Below are 18,444 nucleotides of genomic sequence, written 5' to 3' on the forward strand. Positions count from 1 at the left end.
GAGGGGACAAGGGAAGGAGAGAAAAGAAACCTTTTTAATCCTGTAAGTGAAAAGGCAGGAGAGAGGCAAGGAGGAACAAGATATGAGCATGAAAAGTCATTTGCCAGGAATGTTTAACTTTGAAATCAACTTTGGCTTTTAATTGTAGCCTCCGTTGTCAAGTTTATTCTGTTTTACATTCCTCATCCCATCTTTCAGCACAAGTACCCCTCCACCGCCCCATGCTTTCCTGCCCTTCTCTGTTTCACTCCCTTCCTCTGTCCAGGTTTGCCTTCTCTTCTTCTCATCTCCTTTTCCCCCTTTTCCCACTCTCCCTCTCCTTTCCTGGACTCGTGCTCCCATTCTTTTATAGCCCGAGTCTCTCTCCTTGTCCCTTTCTCTTGCACAGTATCTCCAAGCCCCATTCCCTCTTCTTAAGGAAATCAGCCAGACCTCGAATGGAGCTGTTGTCCTGACAACCTAAAGGTGCATCAGGCTTTCATCCAGGCTGGCGCTGCTGAAGCGGGCAGTTGTGCGAAGCAAGGGGCCACGCCGAGGGGCGGGCAGTGGGAGTGACGTGGAGGGGCTGTTGAAATCTGTGGGGGCAGGGGGAGGTGCTGAGCCCAGAGAGGGAGGGACTGGAGAGAGAAACAGGAAAGGGAGGAGGGGGGAGAGAGGCTCTGGGCTGCTGCCGCCGCTGTGTGGGTTTCTTTACACTCCCTGCTGCCACCCGCCCGCCCGGGAAAGTGGGTTACCGAGGGAAGGAGCTCAACTCAGGCAGACACTGGCAAAGGAGCATCCAGCTCCGAATAGACTGGAGAACACCCTCCGTTGGCAGCCTTCTCTTCATCTTTTATATTTGTACTCTCTCTGTTTTGAAATTTTGTTCCTTTGACTTTCACCCCCTTGGCTTGGGTTTTAGGAGTGCTTTGTTAAGTCTGAGAGGGAAGAGAGACTGAGGAGGGAGAGGGACAGAGAGAGGCAAAGTGGAAAGGACCACAAACTGGCCGAGCCGTTCTGCCTTTGCTGTTGATGAAAGCCCTCTGTTGGTGAAGCCCCCTCGGCTCAGCAGCGCGCACACCCTCCAGAGTACAGGACCCTCACCTCGCGTGGCCACCATGGTCGGCAGAGTTCAGCCTGATCGGAAACAGTTGCCACTGGTCCTACTGAGATTGCTCTGCCTTCTTCCCACAGGACTGCCTGTTCGCAGCGTGGATTTTAATCGAGGCACGGACAACATCACCGTGAGGCAGGGGGACACGGCCATCCTCAGGTAGGGCTTTCCGGCAACTTTTCTACTATGTGTGTGTGTGTGTGGTGTGTGTGTGTGTATGTGTATGTTGTGTGTGCGCCCGTGTCTGTGTGATCTCCTTGAACTCCAGCTCCTCATGCTGCAGGCGTGTGTGTGTGTGTGTGTGTGTGTGTGTGTGTGTGTGTCCCTGTGTGTGTGTGCCTTTCACTGACTGGCCGAGGTATCTGCCAACAAATTTCAAGGGAATTCCTTGGTCCCTACCAAGGACCAGGAGGGTTGGTTAACTGTTGTTTGGTTCTGAGGACCTTGTTTTTCTCACCAAGAAAGGCTGGCTTCCCCTCCGGTGTTAAGGACTTCTGGACAGTATTCTTGCTTTTGCAATTGCAGATGCTTTGCATGCACTTCAGAGTTTTGTTAGGGTTCCTTAATTGGAAAAGAAGAGTTGTTGAATTATGGCTCTGAGAGAGTGGTACACAGTACTGCATTCTCTGTGGTGTGGATGCGCGCGCACGCGCGCACACGTGTGTGTGTGTGTGTGTGTGTGTGTAAGCACATCAGGGCTCCCCTCCGCTCAGCGGGAGTCCTATAGGAGACTTGATGTAAGCATCTTCTAATTGACATTGAGGCAATAAATCAATCTTAGAACTTTGGTTAATTACTGAGCCTTTTTCTGGAATGTGGATAGAAATCAACAAAAGAATAAAGAGATGAACAAGGAGAAAATAATAGAACGTGCCAAATTGCAGATATTTAAGAATAGGAGTGTTAAGCACAGAGGTTAGGGGAGAATTAACCTGGCATGAAATTGGTATTTCAAGTTGGTTACTGACCTCCAAGTCTTATCGCTGTGCAGCTCTGCCAAACTCTGAAATATAACTTGGGATTGAAAGGAAGAGTCCCAAATCCTTGGTAGTTTGACCCCTGTAAGGGACAGTGAGCTAGAGAAACTCGAATAGAACCTAACCGTAATTCTAGTTCTAAAAAGCTTCAAGCTTCTTTTTCTGTATTTCTCGTCTTTCTAACCTCCTACACGTCCTGTACATACCCCTTGTCCTTTTTCCTAGCTTTCCTTGAATTTCCATCAGATTCTAACAAAAATTTTTTAAAAAGAAAAAGAATGAAAGAAACTGTTCTCCTTAGAGAGCCTTTAAAATCTCATTTCCTCCAAATAAAATGACCCAGTGTCAGTTTGTCTATCTAGCTAATGTTGCTTGTTGTGGCAATAAAAACCCCAGTATACAATAGCAAATAAACCTCTAATCTGTGTGCAAGGAGCTGATAGTGCATAAACCCTGGGGCATCAGGGAGCAGTTCTGTAGCAGAGCTGCCTACAGCAGCAAAGTTTTCTTTCCTTTTCTCAGAAATAAATTTGGTTGGCTGTCACAGTCCTGCTTTGGGATCTCTAGCCTTGTTAGAGAGGAGTGTGTGTGTGTGTGGGTGGGGGGTGTGTGTGTGTGTGTGTGTTGCTGCAGATGTAAAAACTCAAGAATTCCTAATGTGTAAGTACTCCTTCATTTCCTGAGCATTGGATGATTATGAATCCCAAAGATCCTACTATCCAAAGCAGATTTTCTCTTCCAGCTCTCCAGCCTTGTAAACCTGCCTGCATGATTTATCCACATGGAGTAATAAGATTTATAGAGTAATTTATCTGTTTGCAGAGGGATTTGGACATGATGCAGGTAATGTTTTTCCAAACACATAAGCATGCTGTCTTTACTGCTGGCTTTATACTCCCTGACATCATTAACCCTTTGCTAATAAAGCAGTGTGTATAAATGTATGTCATCCCTAGAAATATTTTTTCACTGATTATAAGATTGAATATGGGAGAAGTGAATTCCCTGGATGTCTAAGTTTTTATTTAAATGTGCACGAACTTTGTAAGGTCTTCCTACATCAGCAACACCTATATCTTGAGCTATTGATAGCAAAGAGTTAGATATGCCTTGAAATGTTAATTCAGAAAGAAAAAGGGAATTCTTATACTTCCATATACTATATGCATAGAGACATTATGTGTCTATGAGAGCCAATCTCATTACGTACATATCTATATATAGTATACACTTTGCTTTTGTGTGTCTACAGCTCAAAAGAAATGGAGGTTTTAAGCTGTACACTTTAGTAGACATTACAGTGTGAACTGGGGGTAGTGAGAAAAGAGAATAAATATAGAAGCAGTTATTCCCGGGAAAAGGGAAGATAGACTCACAGAGCATGCAAAGTAGGCACCTGTGTGAGTCTGTTGCTTCCCCAAACCTCTCACCTCATGTGCCCTCCTTTTTATTTCCCTTGCCTTGGACAAGGCTTTATTTCTGGGTTGGTGGAGCTTGATCAGAAGTAACGAGAGAGAGAGAGTTTCCCTTTGTTTTTTCAGCTGACCTTCTTCTCAATCTCTTTAACTGAATCCAGTAAGCTTTGTGGGTCAGTTTCCTGGTGAAGAATGGTACTCTTGCTTTCTGTTTACAAGTACAGCCTGGGAAAAGCTTGCTTCTACTTTGTGACATTTTACTGAGAGCATGCGCTTCCAGGGAGGAGAGGAAGGAGAAATTGATTCATTGGAAGCCACAGGGGATGTTTGGCACTGTGAAAGTGAAGTGGTGAGCAGGGGGCGGCGGGGGGATCCTCCCTCATATAGTGTGTGGCCCTGAATAATCTGAAATGGCATCAGGAGGCCAGGGTGGTTGGTCATTCTGGTGGCCCAATGTCAGAAGGTTGGCCAACGGTGTCCCTAAAACATTTAGCTTTACTACCTTATGTCCATTAAACCAATGTTTCTTTTGGGAATTGATGCTCGTTTTTGTATAATTATGCTATTTGATGTAAATATTCATCTTGCTAGGAGAATGTACACTAGTCTTGGGGTCTTGTTCTGTACTTTCTATCTTTTGGAGGGAAAAAATGTATAGAATGAAGGTAACAAAACCAGATGGAAAGAGAGATACCCTCATGTATGTAAATCTAACCTTGTTGTTTCCCAGAGAAGATTGTAAAACTTTATTGAGTCCTTTATGAGATTATTCAAGAGCTGAGGAAAACCACAACACCATCCTTCATCTCAAAGGCAAAGAATCAAAGCAGTAGCACCTGGGGATACTTCCAAGGCTTTCTGAATCAGCATTTGTGTTTGTATTTGTATGAGCAGTGAAGTATGAAATGCACTTATTCACAGGACTTCATTTGTGGGGAGTCTCGGGTATATTTTTCGGAACAAAGCCCACCTGCCTCACTGCCACCCCCTATCAGCATAGGAGTTCATCAGTTACTGGATGAGATTCTACCACTAATCTTTCCAACCCTCTCTCCTTGCACTCAGGCACCCATGCAGATTCAGCTCCTGGTTTATCTTGGCAGGTTGAAACTATGTAGCTCTCTTGATAAGTCAAGGGAAAAGTAGATATAGATAATGTTCCAATCCAATCTTTAACATTTAATTTTCAACAGTCTCACAGAGTATATTTTCAGTATCAACAGCATACATCTTTAATATAACTATAAAATACTTGATCTCAATGTATTTGTTTTTAAGGTAACTTAGTCAAAATTATAAACACATGTATATCTGAATATGTGGCATGAGTACACATATGGTAAAATGCAGGTGCTTTACACTATTGTGACATTACATATTTTAAATTTGAGGTATTGAAATTTTATTTATTTCATGATTCTGACTCTACTTGATGTTTGTGGAAAATTATAATACTTCCTATGGTGATAACATTTTTCTCATTTAAATGTAAATGTACCTAATAAGTATTAGCTGTAAGAAACTTAATATCTAAGTTATGATAGTTAAATTTTTTAAGTTTTCAAAAATTTAGGTATTTTTCCCCTGCATGTTTAAGGGACAAAAGAAGAATCAACACAAAAGAAGTGATTAATTGACCATAAAATGTAAACGTTTTATGCACATTTCAAGGGGAAAAAATGATTCCCCTCTATAAGGCATCTGGAATGCCTACATTCACTAAGAAAGTGTCAACACTCAAACTAACTCCTGACGCAATATGTGGTTTCCTGTAACTTATAATTCTCTATGTGAAAACAAACTTTGTGGGCATGGGTCCATAGAGAGAACTTGAAACAATGATAAGGTTTTCTGTCTTTTGTTTTTGTAACTACATTACTAAAGGTAATCAAAATATATTGGTTATTACTGATATTTCAAGAACCATCCATTGTCCATAAAATCCTTTATTAAATATAGTATTTGGTAAATAATGGAATATAGCATACTGTGTATTATCTAGGAATATGGCATATTATATACATTTAAAGGATGTTTAGGATGTTCATGTTCCTGTGAGTTATATCATTTGTTGTCACTTATAGCCTGAGGAACAAATGCAGATTGTGATAATTTGTTTTTCTGTAAGTACCAAACACATAAGTACTAACACATAACACACATACACACACACACAAACACACCACATATTAAGGTGATTTCTCTGTTCTATGTAATTTGACTTTGAATGAATTATTTATAGAATTGTGGTGCAAACCATGAAAAGTGACGGACTCATCCACAAAATCAGTTGGTGAAGTTTAAACATTGTGTTTCTTTAAGCTGGTTCTACATAATAGCAAACTCAAGCAAAAAAAAAGATTAGTGCATTTTGCTGTGGTCTCTGAGAGCTCCATGTAAAATGGTCTGTGACTCATCTGATAAGAGGTTGCCCAAATATGTGTTGGTCCCTTCACTGTCATTACCTGAGCCTTAGAAAGCTCTTCCCTTCAGACCATTACTGAGGGCTTACAGCCATTTGCCTTGTTCTTTTCTGAATGTCCTGCCTGTTAATTTGTAAGACTCAGAAGATGTGGACTCAATTTTGGATCTATCCTTGCATGCAATATGACTTTGAGCAAATCCCTTAAATGTTTTGAGCTTTAGTTTCTTTTATAAAGTGTTTAAATTATCTATTTTAGTTACTCTATGGGGTTGTTTAAGGAAGCTCATAAGAAGTAAAGTAGGAAAGTTTAAATATTAGTGGTTTTCCAACCATATGCAGCCAACTTTGTTCAGACTTTAGGCAATTTTTTTTTTTAAATCAGTGTTCTTAGTCTTGAAGGTGTACCAAAGTTATATGGAGTGCTTGTTAAAACAAAAGTGACTTGGCTCCTATTTTCAGAGTTTCTGGTAGGGTCTGAGATTTGCATTTCTAAGAAATTCTTAGATGCTGCTGATGCTGCAGGGCTGGGCCTCACAGCTTGGGAACCTCTGACCCCTGCTACTACAAGTATGTTCTGCAGATGGGCATCTGAAGTATCTCATAGTCGCCTATTAAAATCCAAAACCTTGAGGTCTATCCAAGACCTAATAAATCAGAATCTACATTTAACAAGATCCCCAAATGAATCATAAGCACATTAAAGTTGGAGAAGTACTGCTTTAGACAGTTCACAACCATGTACATTACAATCATCTGGGGACCTTAAAAACACTGAATCCGCACATTCTCTACTCTCAGGAATTCTGATTTAATTAGGTTAGGGCAGGGCCTGGGCATAGGTATTTACAAAAATGATTCTGCGATGTACACAATGTTGAGAACCACTGTGTTCTCATTGTTTGAGGAATAACAATCCTTTGTGGGCCAGCATTTAATAGCCATGTAGTGAAAAATTGGAGTCGTGTTATATGGCTTGAAATAGGTCAACAGCAAAGATGTAAAATTTCAGTTGGGAGAGAGAAAAGAGATTGTCATAGATCTATTTCTTTACCACATGATCTCCTAACTACATTGTCATGGAAAATGGAGAGACATTATTTTAATACTAGTGGCCTGGTGCACAGATTCGTGCACATTGAAAGGAAATTAATTAGAAGAAAGATTCGTGCGGTAATTACATTACTGCAGAAAATTACATGTCAAAATAGTATATATAATATAGTATTATAAAATTAAAACACAAAATATTTTAATATCGCTATTTGCCCTATCTCTATAATAGAAGTGTCAGAGATGAAATAAAATGAGTAAAACGTATATGGAAATAATATATAAATTGATTAATAAATAAACAATATTCTGTTGATGATGTCTCTTTCTTTCGGCTTCTGAGGTATGTTGTTCCAATAGTTGGTCTTCATATACATTCTGGCATCGCATGAGATTGGCAGCAGTGAGAGCTTTATGTGTATAGTGCATGCACGAGTCAACTTTATTTTTAAATTGCCAGTGTGCGTCATATGTACCAGCTGGCCGGTCCGTCGGTCGGTCGGTTGGTCGGACGGATGAACAGTTGGTTACTTAACCTTTTATATGCATAGGTGGATCCAATTTAAGTAATATCTATTGAAATAACATGACATTTGATTTTTTCTCGTTTATTGTCTTGTGTTCTGTCTTTCATTTATATTAGGCAAGACATGAAAACAGTTCTAGGTATTTTTAATGCAATCCCAAGAAAAATACCTTCATTATTTACTTATGTAAACATTGTGTGCACTTCTGTTTTCATATATAATTTATAAGATAATAAATATTATAAACTATAATAACTAATATGTTTGTAGAATTCATCTCAACGTTTACATGGTGATCAGTCTTTCACTGAAATTTAAAGACAAGTCTGTGTCTTAGGTAAAAACTTTCACCAGCAGTACAGTATGTTCAGAATGCTCAATAAATACACTGAAGATCAAGATCTAAATAACTTGAAATAGTCTGATCTATTAAATGAAGATAACTCACAATTACTTGGCCTACTAATTAAGCTATTTTATGATTAAATGAGATACTATATATCCAAGTATTTTGTAAACTGTGAAATGCTATAAAATGTAAGCTCTTAATGAGATTATCATTGTATTAATAGTAGGAAATAACTTAGGAAATTAGAAATTTTTAAATAAAATGAGCTTTTAATTTTTATTTCTAGGGTAAAGATTGGTCACTAGATTTTTTTTTTTTCATTTAATTTCAATACCTTGAAAGTCAAACCTATCTTAGAATAGAGTTGAATTTTTTCCTATGATTACAGGGCAAGTGAAACCTTTTTTTGATAGGTAGTTACCTGTAATCAAAACATAATCCCATATTAATGAATAATTAATCTTCATACACACACACACACAAAAAATGTGCTGCAGATTTTGTTACTTACTCTGGGACAAACTTGAAGAAATTTAGAGTAAGGAAAGACCTTGGGTATTACACAGTTCACCATTTAATTTGAAAGTGATGTGACTGAGAAGAGAAAAATGTAGTTGGTTGTCCAAAGATTTGGGTGACCATTTGAGAACTAGACTTCGTATCTCCTAATTACCATTATGAACTTTGATATGACCTTCCTGGTTTTCATGCTATCCCATGATGAGCTGTTTTTAACCCAAAATGATGCTAAAAAATTATCTCCCTCTCTTCTCGTCCTTACTCTCCCCTCCCTTCTTTTCATTCCTCTTCATGATTCCCCTCCCCTTCTCTTATCTCCTCTCTAGTCTCTTTTCCTTTGTTTCCCCTTCTCTTCCTCCTCTACCCTTCTTCCCACCCCCCTCTCTTATCTCTTGCCTTCTTCTCTCTCTCTTCCCTTTCTCATCCCAATAAATCAAAGCTGACAGAACCTGTGGAGGACCATCTAGCTAGTGCGAGTCAAGAAGGAATTTTGCAGGAAATGCTTCATGTTTCACATATTTTCTATCTATATTAACCAAGTGGATTTTCTTTCCTTTACTTGCAGGCTCCATGTTATCATATTCTCAAAGCCATTTTTGGCAGAATCTATGAAATTTTGTCTTAAATTTTCTTTTTGCTTCTGGTATTCTGCCTATTATTCAGGTTTTTATCTGAATTCTTAGCTTTCCCCTAAATCTTACTGCCATCTTATTGTTACGTATGACCTTCTGCCTGGTTAAGTTTCCTGCTACTTGTCCTTCTTACAGACCATGATTCAAATGGCTGCAGTGAGATTGCAGTTCAGGTCTCTGCCTTCAGTTGCAGGCTAGTCTTTGCACAATCTCAGGCATTACTCTACACCTGGTGGTCATTGTAGGTCATAGTGAAAATCCTTTGAGAATGGTAGATTCCCCCCCCCCCCCTAATTTGCACAGAATTCACTTTGGGCTAACGGTAGTCTTGTGGTGTTAAACTGGGAGGAACTGGACAGAGATCCAGACCCCTCTCCTGGGATGGTGGAGCCACTGTGTGATAAGCCCTTCTGCAGGTGCCTGGGGTTTTCTGGGGCGGCATGCAGAACAAGGTCTCATGAAAATTTCTTAGCAGTTGAGCGGTGGACCCAAGGGAGGTCCAATGTGTTACAGCAAGAAAAGGGCAGAGCACAGTAAGGGAAATAGCAGGTCAGCAGCTCTCAGTGAGCCCCACAGGGAGGCCTGTCAGATCTCAGTAGAGACTTAGGCACAAGGCTGAGGATCAGAGAAGGAGGAGAGTCCTGGGGACAAGGGCTGGCTTAACCAGGACAGAGCCTTCAGGAATAAGGGACTCATGTCCCAGACATACTCTTAACATAGGTAACTTAGTGAAGGATAACGTGAATCTCTGTATCAAAACTATTGTCAACAAATGGTGACATAGATATGAATCTCAGAGTACTAAGCTCCATCTTTTAAAACTCTTGCTATGTAAGTTCAGGATCATAAAACCTGGTCCAGCTAGGTGGGGAAAAGATGGAGGCAAAGGTCCGAAATGAAGTGAGAATTTGGCACTACTTGCCTCTCCCTGCTTTAGGTACTTTACAGGATTACATATTTAGCCTACTTAGAACTTCCAAATTCCATATAGTTAGCAGAACCATGGACCTGACTATCTCAGGCCTGTTGTGTTCCAATATCAATCTAGAAATGGGACTAGATCCTTCAAAGCTTCTCATCATCCACAGCATAAAATCAAAGCTCCTTCTACTGGCTAACTCTTCATGACCTGCTACCTCATTGCATTTACTAATTCAGAACCACTTACAGTTTCTGCTCATGAACATGTGAATGTGTGTACACAGCAGTGCTGGTTCTTACCTTAGTTCACGTTGATCTCCCTGTCTGGAGCCTCCTTTCCTCCCTCATGAAATCCCGCCCCCCGACTATACTTCTTTGCTAGGTTACCCCCTCGCTGTTCCTTCCAGGTTCAAGGCTAGTTCTGGTATTTCTGATATTAGGAAATCTTTTCTAATTCTCCCATACTGGGCTAAGTCCTCCATATATTATTGCTGATTATATATATATATATATATATATATATATATATATATATATATACACATATATATATATACACATATATATACATATATATATGTATATGTATATGTATGTGTGTGTATATATATATACATATATATATGTATGTGTGTGTATATATATGTGTGTGTATATATATGTGTGTGTATATATATATATATATATATATATATATATATATATAGTGATAATATTGCTACAATCAAGTTAATTAACACAACCATCACCTCAGATAGCTGCCTTTTTTTTTGTAAGTCGGTGAGAACACCCAAGATTCACTGTCCTAGCAAACTTCAAGTATACAACACAACATAATTAACCATAGTCACCATGCTGTACATTAGATCTCCAGAATTATTCATTGTATAACTGAAAGTTTATATGCTATGACCAACATCTTTCCATTTCCAACACCCTCAGTTCTTGGCAGCTACCATTCTACTCTCTGTTTCTATGACTTCGACTTTTTTAGACTTTACATATAAGTGAGATCATCAGTATTTCTTTCACCATTAAGCTTTTTTTTTTTTTTTAGCATAATGCCTTCCAGGTTCATCCACATTGCTGCAAATAACAGGGTTTTCTTATTTTTTTATAGCTAAATATTATTTCATTGTGTTTCTGTGTAGGTAGGTAGGTAGATAGATAGATAGATAGATAGAAATATAGCTCACATTTTCTTTATCCATATATCCATCAGTGAATACTTGAGTTGTTTTCATATCTTGGCTATTGTGAATAATGCTACAATGAACAGGAAATGCAGCTATCTCTTTGTGACACTAATTTTGTTTCCTTCTGATATATACCCTGAATTGGGAGAGGTGGATCATATACATACCTCAGTTGAGTTTTTATTATACTTAAAAAAATTTATATCCATGCTTGTCTTGCCTTAAATATACTATCAGTTCTTCAAAGGCAAGCATTTCATCTACTTTACATTTTCATCCCAGAATTTAGCTTAGTACTATAGGTGCTCAGATAAATATTTGCTCACTGAATTGAACATAGAGATATAGTCATACATAAGTCAAGCAGACCAGAAATTGGCTTATAAAAGAGGAAACAAATTCAAAGACACAAGGATGAAGCAAGATATGTCAGCGGTGAAATCAGCCAGCACTGAAGTAATTATGGGTGTGTAGTTGAAGAAGGCAAAGTGGTAAAATCATAGATGGATTCTTTTTCTGACCACAGGTGGTGGAGGGGGCTTGGCTAGGCCCACTTTCAACATTCTCATTTCAGCTACTCTTTTCAAGCACTGATTTCCAGAGAATGAGAAAGGTAATTGGAGGAATCCGAAAGTTTTTGTCACAGCTGCCCAAACAAAGTGCGCTCCATTCTCTGATTAGCTTTGGACAAAACTAGGAGTGACCCAGTGCACCTGAAGTGGGGCATGGCCAATGTCTGTGAAGGCTCAGCATCCCAGGTAGCTCAGCTGTGAGAGAAGGAAAGCACCTTTTAAGAGCTGCAGAGTCTTTCTCCCTCTAGTGGTGGCTGTGAACTTTCAGGGACTAAGTTAGGGATTTAGGAGTTCTGTCAAGTGTCAGGATTGTTGTGCAACAGGTATATGTACTTAAATCTGTCTACTTTCTTGTGAAATAAGTCAAGGTGCAGATTGCTCTCACTCGTTTGACTCAAAACAATTATTTGTACTGACCAATGGAGCCTTCCTGGGTTTTGCAGTATAGCACACATGACCCACTCCTAGAGAAATTCAAACTTGAATGTACAGTGGACTTTGTAAACATCCCCAATTCCCTTCTGTATATCTTGCCATAATGCATAGGGCATTATTTATATGAGGTAATAGAAAAAATCTTGTACTGAAGAAAAATGCAACTGGCTTCTCATACAATCATGCATGACTTCTTCCATTGTAAGTTTTTGATGATGCTTTTCTATATTGAATTTTAATACTTTGACGTTATCTACAGTTAACAATATGCTATCTAAAGTTGTGCTTTAATCATGCTACTATTTGCCACACTGTTAGGGAAACAAGCTAAACATGAAAGTGATGCAGTTTCACACTAAGTCATGCTTAGCCAAATGTCTACATGGGAAAACATTGAGAAAATTAATTGGTTTCCTGATTTCTAATTTTTGTGCTGCTTCAGTTACAGCCATTCTAGCATATCTACATCAAGCCGGTTTATTTTATGGGGTTTGAGTCACATATGGCTACCAATTTGTAGCTGATCTTTATCGTGAGATAACCAAAGGCTGCTGTAATCTTATGCATGTTCATAATGTAATTATAAGAGCATATCTTAAGATCAGCATTTTACATTGCTGAATCATTAACTTAGCAGAAAAAATGGATTTTCCTTTGACTCCATGACCTCTATTCTTCTATATTTTTAGACTCTAATATGATAAACTAATATCTAATACCATCACCATGACAAGGAACTTCCTACAGTCTCTATGATATCACTAGGGTAGATACGTTTCCACATTGAATATCAAGAGCTTTAGGCGTAAACTATTAATGGCATAAAACTGGGAATTATCTTCTCTTTCAACTTCAAAATGGGTATAATTCCTATTTACCTTTTAAACAAAAGAGATGTTGGTCTGATGAAATGACCTTTTTGTGTACAGTTGTGCACATCAGAAGAAATGCATGATGTTAAAAGTGGAATGATGATATGCTCTAATTGGACCAAAAAAACAACCTCCTATATTATCTTATAAGGATCAAGATATAGACACTTTTAAAATATTTTTTGCATTGATGCTTTGAACCTTGTATAACAGTAAAATAGAACTTAAAATCCAGTTCTTCAAAGAATAAGACTAGGTACTTATGGAGAATCTGCTATATATAAACAATTTATGTCATGAATATACATAATCTATATTGTATGGATGTGTTTGAACACATTTTAATATTAATTTCTTCTCCACATATTTATAATTATGTATCAAAGTGAAAACATATTTGTTCGTTTTATATATACATAAATTACATAAAATATGAATATCAATATAATTGTGAACTTGAGTCACAACATACTTTATAGGAACCTAATTAATTTGATTCATCAATGATGGGAATGTTTATTGCAGAAAACCAAATTTTCTAGGTAACCAAGGATGTGGACAGACACAATTTGTAAAAAGCATCGTACAATGGCTTTCTTCATATGTTTTGATTAATATGTTTTATTTTTACTTAATCATTGTTGAAGTGCTAAAATAATTTTTAAGACAGGTCAGACAGTGCTTCTTGTTTCTATTACATCTTGGCTCCAATATAGCCCCTAAAGAGCAAAATAAAATCTTATAGCTTTTTTTATTTATTTGTGGTTTAGGATACACACTAATGCTATCTTATCTAAATCAGAAATATTTTTTTTTAAGCAGAGTAAATTTTTTGTATTTGGATCTCAATTCTAGGCTGAATTTCTATTTTCTTTCATCTTCAGACACCATGGGACCTAGTGCTTGTTAACAGGCATATTTAATCAAGATGAGAGACTGGCCACTGAAAGAGAAAAATATGAATTTTAATTAAATTTCTATTTGTTTATCAAGTAAAATTATTATAATTGTGCTTTTATACCCTTTTCAATACTTAAGATCTAAGGCATGTGAGGAAATTATTAGAGTAATAAAAGCAGGTTCAGCTGTAAGATTCTTATCTATCATCCCCAGGATACTGAAACAATTTGATAGCATGATCTTAGAGATACCGTTGCTGACATTTGAAACCTTGTAGAAGACAGAAGGCATTTCACAGTATTGGTGGCATACAATATCATCCTAGTTATAAATAAAATGAGGAAGCTAATACTTTATCAACAACAAGAACAAAAGCCTAAGTACTAGAACCTTTTGAAAAGTAAGCGGTGATCACTAGGAGCCAACATGGGTTCTCTGGGAACAAATATAACATGGTAAATAGATTTCTTCAAAACAACCAAAATTTCACACTGGTACATCAGGGAAATGTCATGTACCCTGAGTATCTGTAGTTTGACTAGTTTCCCCTGATATACTTATTAAGAGATTTTGGCTCCATAATGAGCTAGATTTTGTTTTTAGGTGACTGGGTAATGAGGCCAAAGAAATACTGCTTGATAGTGGTGAAGCACTCTCTTAGTCCGTTTGGCCATGTTTAATATTCGTATCAAAACTGCGGAGGCGCAATTCCTACCATGTATGTGACACAAGGAAAAGAGGATTCTGTTTGTTGATAGAATTATAGGGTAAAAATGGATGAATCTATAGGGGGACAAATTGTAGCTCTATATAAAAAAGAAAAAAAGAATGCTCTTTGTACTTCAAAGTATGTGTGTTTATGCCACGTTTCATTAAAAAGAAGGGAGAAAAAAGAGAGAAATCAAGCAAAAGCAAAGTAAACAAAAGAATATAGGGTGATTTATAATTTAAAGAGGATATGATTTAAATAAGCAAATCAGATTGAATTATTTTGAAAATGAACACTTAAATAGCATTATGGCATAATGGAAATAACAGGGCTTCTGAGCCAGGAGTCAGGGCTCAGAATACCACCTTTGCCAATTACCAGCTTTGTGAAAATAAATGGGCCAATCACTTATTCCTGCTGGGCCTCAGATCCTTTATTTACAAAACGAATATGATGATAATAATATTTATCTTCTCACCTTAGGAGGTTAGAATAAAGTAAGAAGGATCTACAAATGTGTGTGTGTGTGTGTGTGTGTGTGTGTGTGTGTGTGTGTGTGAATTTTATAAATATCATTTGATATTCTGCCAGGTGGCATAGGTTTTCTTGCAAAGAAGTACATTTTTAGTCATTTTAGTAACCACTATTAGGAAATGTTATTTAAAAACAACCTTTATGTAGTAAAAGGTTGAAATAAGTCCCCATTTCTTTTTTACTAATAATAACCTATCATTCTGTGATATTCTGAATTTTCAATGTAGTTTATTTTTTGTTAAATACTTTTTAATTTTTGCTGACATCCTATTATAAGTTTGCTTATGAAGAATGTCATTCAGAAAGATGTTCTCTAATTATTTTGTTAGTGAGTGTTAATATTCATACCTCTAATACTTTTCTTCCACTGGGGAATTTGCAAACATGTCCAGAGAGAGGGGCTGTGTTTCTTAAAATGGTCTGTTTAGGCCTTTCATCTTTCTATGCAGAACAATATAAAGACAAATCTGTTCTCAGAAGGATACTTTTATATTCACCCACCTTTGTAGAAATAGATAACATTGATTAGATCAAATGGTGATCTCATCTCATATCTCCTAACTACTACCTCTATTACTTCAGCCCACATGTTAATACAATTTTGCCTGAAATCCACCTTATGGTTCTAGGTCCCACTGATGTTCATCTCTAACTGAACATCTTGTTGCTGTCTGAATTTGAAATTTATGAAAGCAAGATTTCTTATGTTAACCCTTAACTATTCACCTTATCTCAACCTCTTTGCAAATGGCTCAAATTGTTACTTTGCTTACTGTCTGAAATGAGTAAATCATGATCCTACCTCCAAACCCATGCTTTCTGTTGTCTCCTTTTCTACTCTGAGGTCCTAGATAGCCTAGGCTTTACACCTTTCTGGTCCTGGCTCCCTCTGAATCCTGACAGGACTCAGTCAACTCCCCAGCTATTTGATGTAAGAACCTTCCCTCTGTTTGCTCCCACAGATTCATCAGAGATGATCTCCCATAGAATGGGAGTGGTTAGCAGTGGCCTTGGACTTTATTTGTCTATGGGTAAATCTGTATTCCTAAATTGAGGAGTGCTTTATTTGTATAATTTGCTAACTTTTTATGTCACGTGTCTTCTGCAGAAATAATGAAGCAAAATAATTTGAATGTCTGATTTTCTATTCTTACAATTTAGGGAACCTCTGCTGTCACTAAATATGAGGTCAGCAACAATTGGCATCTATCAATGAATCTAGGCAAACCGTATTTCCACTTCCTGCTGAAACTGATCTCTTTCACCAACTTCAGTATTTTCGCTTTCCAATTTTTTATTCATCTTTACTTATTTTATCTCTTTTTGTGAAATGATTTCAATTTACCTAAAAGTTCAACTGTTAAAATTTATAAAGAGAACAGTTATCAGAGTATGAAACCAGTCTCTTTCCTGATGAGCTGACAGGTACTTAGCCAATTACCTTGTCATTGCCTTAGCAGTATTTATGGTGAAAGAAGCATTGCTGCACAGCTTTGTCTGTGGAACCAGGTGACTTACATACATAATGTGGCATTTTGGTAATAGTTTTGAAAGAGCTCAAAAAGATCAAGCAAACAAAAGTGGGGATTTAAAGGGAGAAGTGAAAAGACAGAGACAGATTAGGAGCAAACAGATGAGGGAAGGATCGGATGTCAGGCTTGGAGTAAAACACAGATAGCTCCATTCCAAAGTGAGTTATCTATGTGTAAAACTGAAAATATTCCCAAGAATGTCACAATTTCCTAATGGAAATCTGTGGATACTAAAATTACAATGGAGATTGTTAAAAGATAATGATGAGGGATCCTAAGAATTATCTAACGAAGTCCTAAATATGTCAGAATTCATTCCATGTGGATCAAGTCTCCGTTTTCTTCAATCTTAGTCCCAAGAGAAAAGGTTTAGGTAACCAATCCCCAAGCCTTTGTCTCTTGGGCAGCTACAAAATTATTACAAAAGTTTCAAGCTTCTATGCATACCTTAAGCATTATTGTATAGACATTATATACCTCAAACATAAATGAATTACTCTTTTAGAAATATGTGTAGATTATTATAACAAAAAATACATTAATTTTCTCTGAATTTATGGTATTAGTTTTTTTAGTGCTATTTTATCTTTTTTTAAAAAAAATAAAGACTTCCTCAATTACAAAGAAGTAAGAAAATTTAATGATAAAAAAAATTATCTCATTTAGAAAGTTTGCAGTCCATTCTAGATCAGGTAAGGATGGGTCCAATTAAAATATAGGTAGGAAATGGTGATAAGAAAGCCAGAAGGGTAATAGACTGAGAGAGCCCTAAGTAAATAAATTAGACTATGATTGAAAATATAGATGTGGAAAAGATAGGGAACAAATATGAAAGGATATATGGAATAAAATAGATTTTCCAAAGTAAGATTAATTAGTTGGTTAAATTGAGTTTGTAGGGCCATCAAGTGTTCAGATAGAGTTGTCTATTGACACTTGAATTGGAGGACCTGGTATTTAGAAAAAGATCTGAGTTACTTAATAAACAACCAAAAAAATAAAATAAAATCTGAGTTACTTAGGATCATCACCTGCTTTCCTATTAGGGGCTAGTTTAAATTAGTTTACATAAAATTGCCAAGGGAAAGAGTGTAACATGAATAGTGAGTATGTATGACCCTGTGCTGGACATTCTATGGGGATTAAATAAATGTCCGAAAGAAGTAGATTTACAGTGAAACTTACACTTTGGAGCTCTTTACTCACATGGGTTACCCACTCCAAAGCTTTGTCTCTAATTTTTAATTTATCACTTTGTATTTTTTATTTTTATTTTTTAAAATATATTTTATTGATTTTTTACAGAGAGGAAGGGAGAGGGAGAGAGAGTTAGAAACATCGATGAGAGAGAAACATCAATGAGCTGCCTCCTGCACACTCCCTACAGGGGATGTGCCTGCAACCAAGGTACATGCATGCCCTTGAATGGAATTGAACCTGGGACCCTTGAGTCTGCAGGCCAACACTGTATCCACTGAGCCAAACCCGTTAGGGCTGTACTTTTTTTAAAAGAAAGAATCCACACTGTGGAAATTTCAGCCCCCCACCCCAAATAGATATCCATACTTTTTCTAGTTCCTCTAGGAGCTTGTATAAATGAAAAAGTAAGTAACAGTAAAAACAGTTTATTTCTAATGATGTTTAAGACAGCTTTTTAAAAATCGCTGAGAGCTGATGTGCTACTATGGATATTTTAAATGAAAGAGCTGAGTCTGAAGGGTTGTAGTGAAACTTGAATGGGAACATAGAGAAAAAAATAGGAAGGCAGGCATTTCAGTAAAGAAGT

At 37.2% G+C, this 18,444-nt stretch overlaps 1 protein-coding gene across 1 annotated transcript in view; it reads left to right on the forward strand.

The window, feature by feature from the left end:
• The first annotated feature begins 711 nt into the window (after positions 1-711).
• The window catches only part of LSAMP (limbic system associated membrane protein), a 641,226-nt gene continuing 623,493 nt past the window's right edge, over positions 712-18,444 (forward strand). The window contains exon 1 of the mRNA XM_079766437.1: positions 712-1,252. Coding sequence (XP_079622563.1) covers positions 1,098-1,252 — 155 coding nt within the window. The 5' untranslated portion in view covers positions 712-1,097. The remainder of the gene's footprint in view (positions 1,253-18,444) is intronic.

The sequence above is a fragment of the Cnephaeus nilssonii genome, assembly GCF_951640355.1.
Source record: "Cnephaeus nilssonii genome assembly, chromosome: 3".
NCBI lineage: Eukaryota > Metazoa > Chordata > Mammalia > Chiroptera > Vespertilionidae > Cnephaeus > Cnephaeus nilssonii.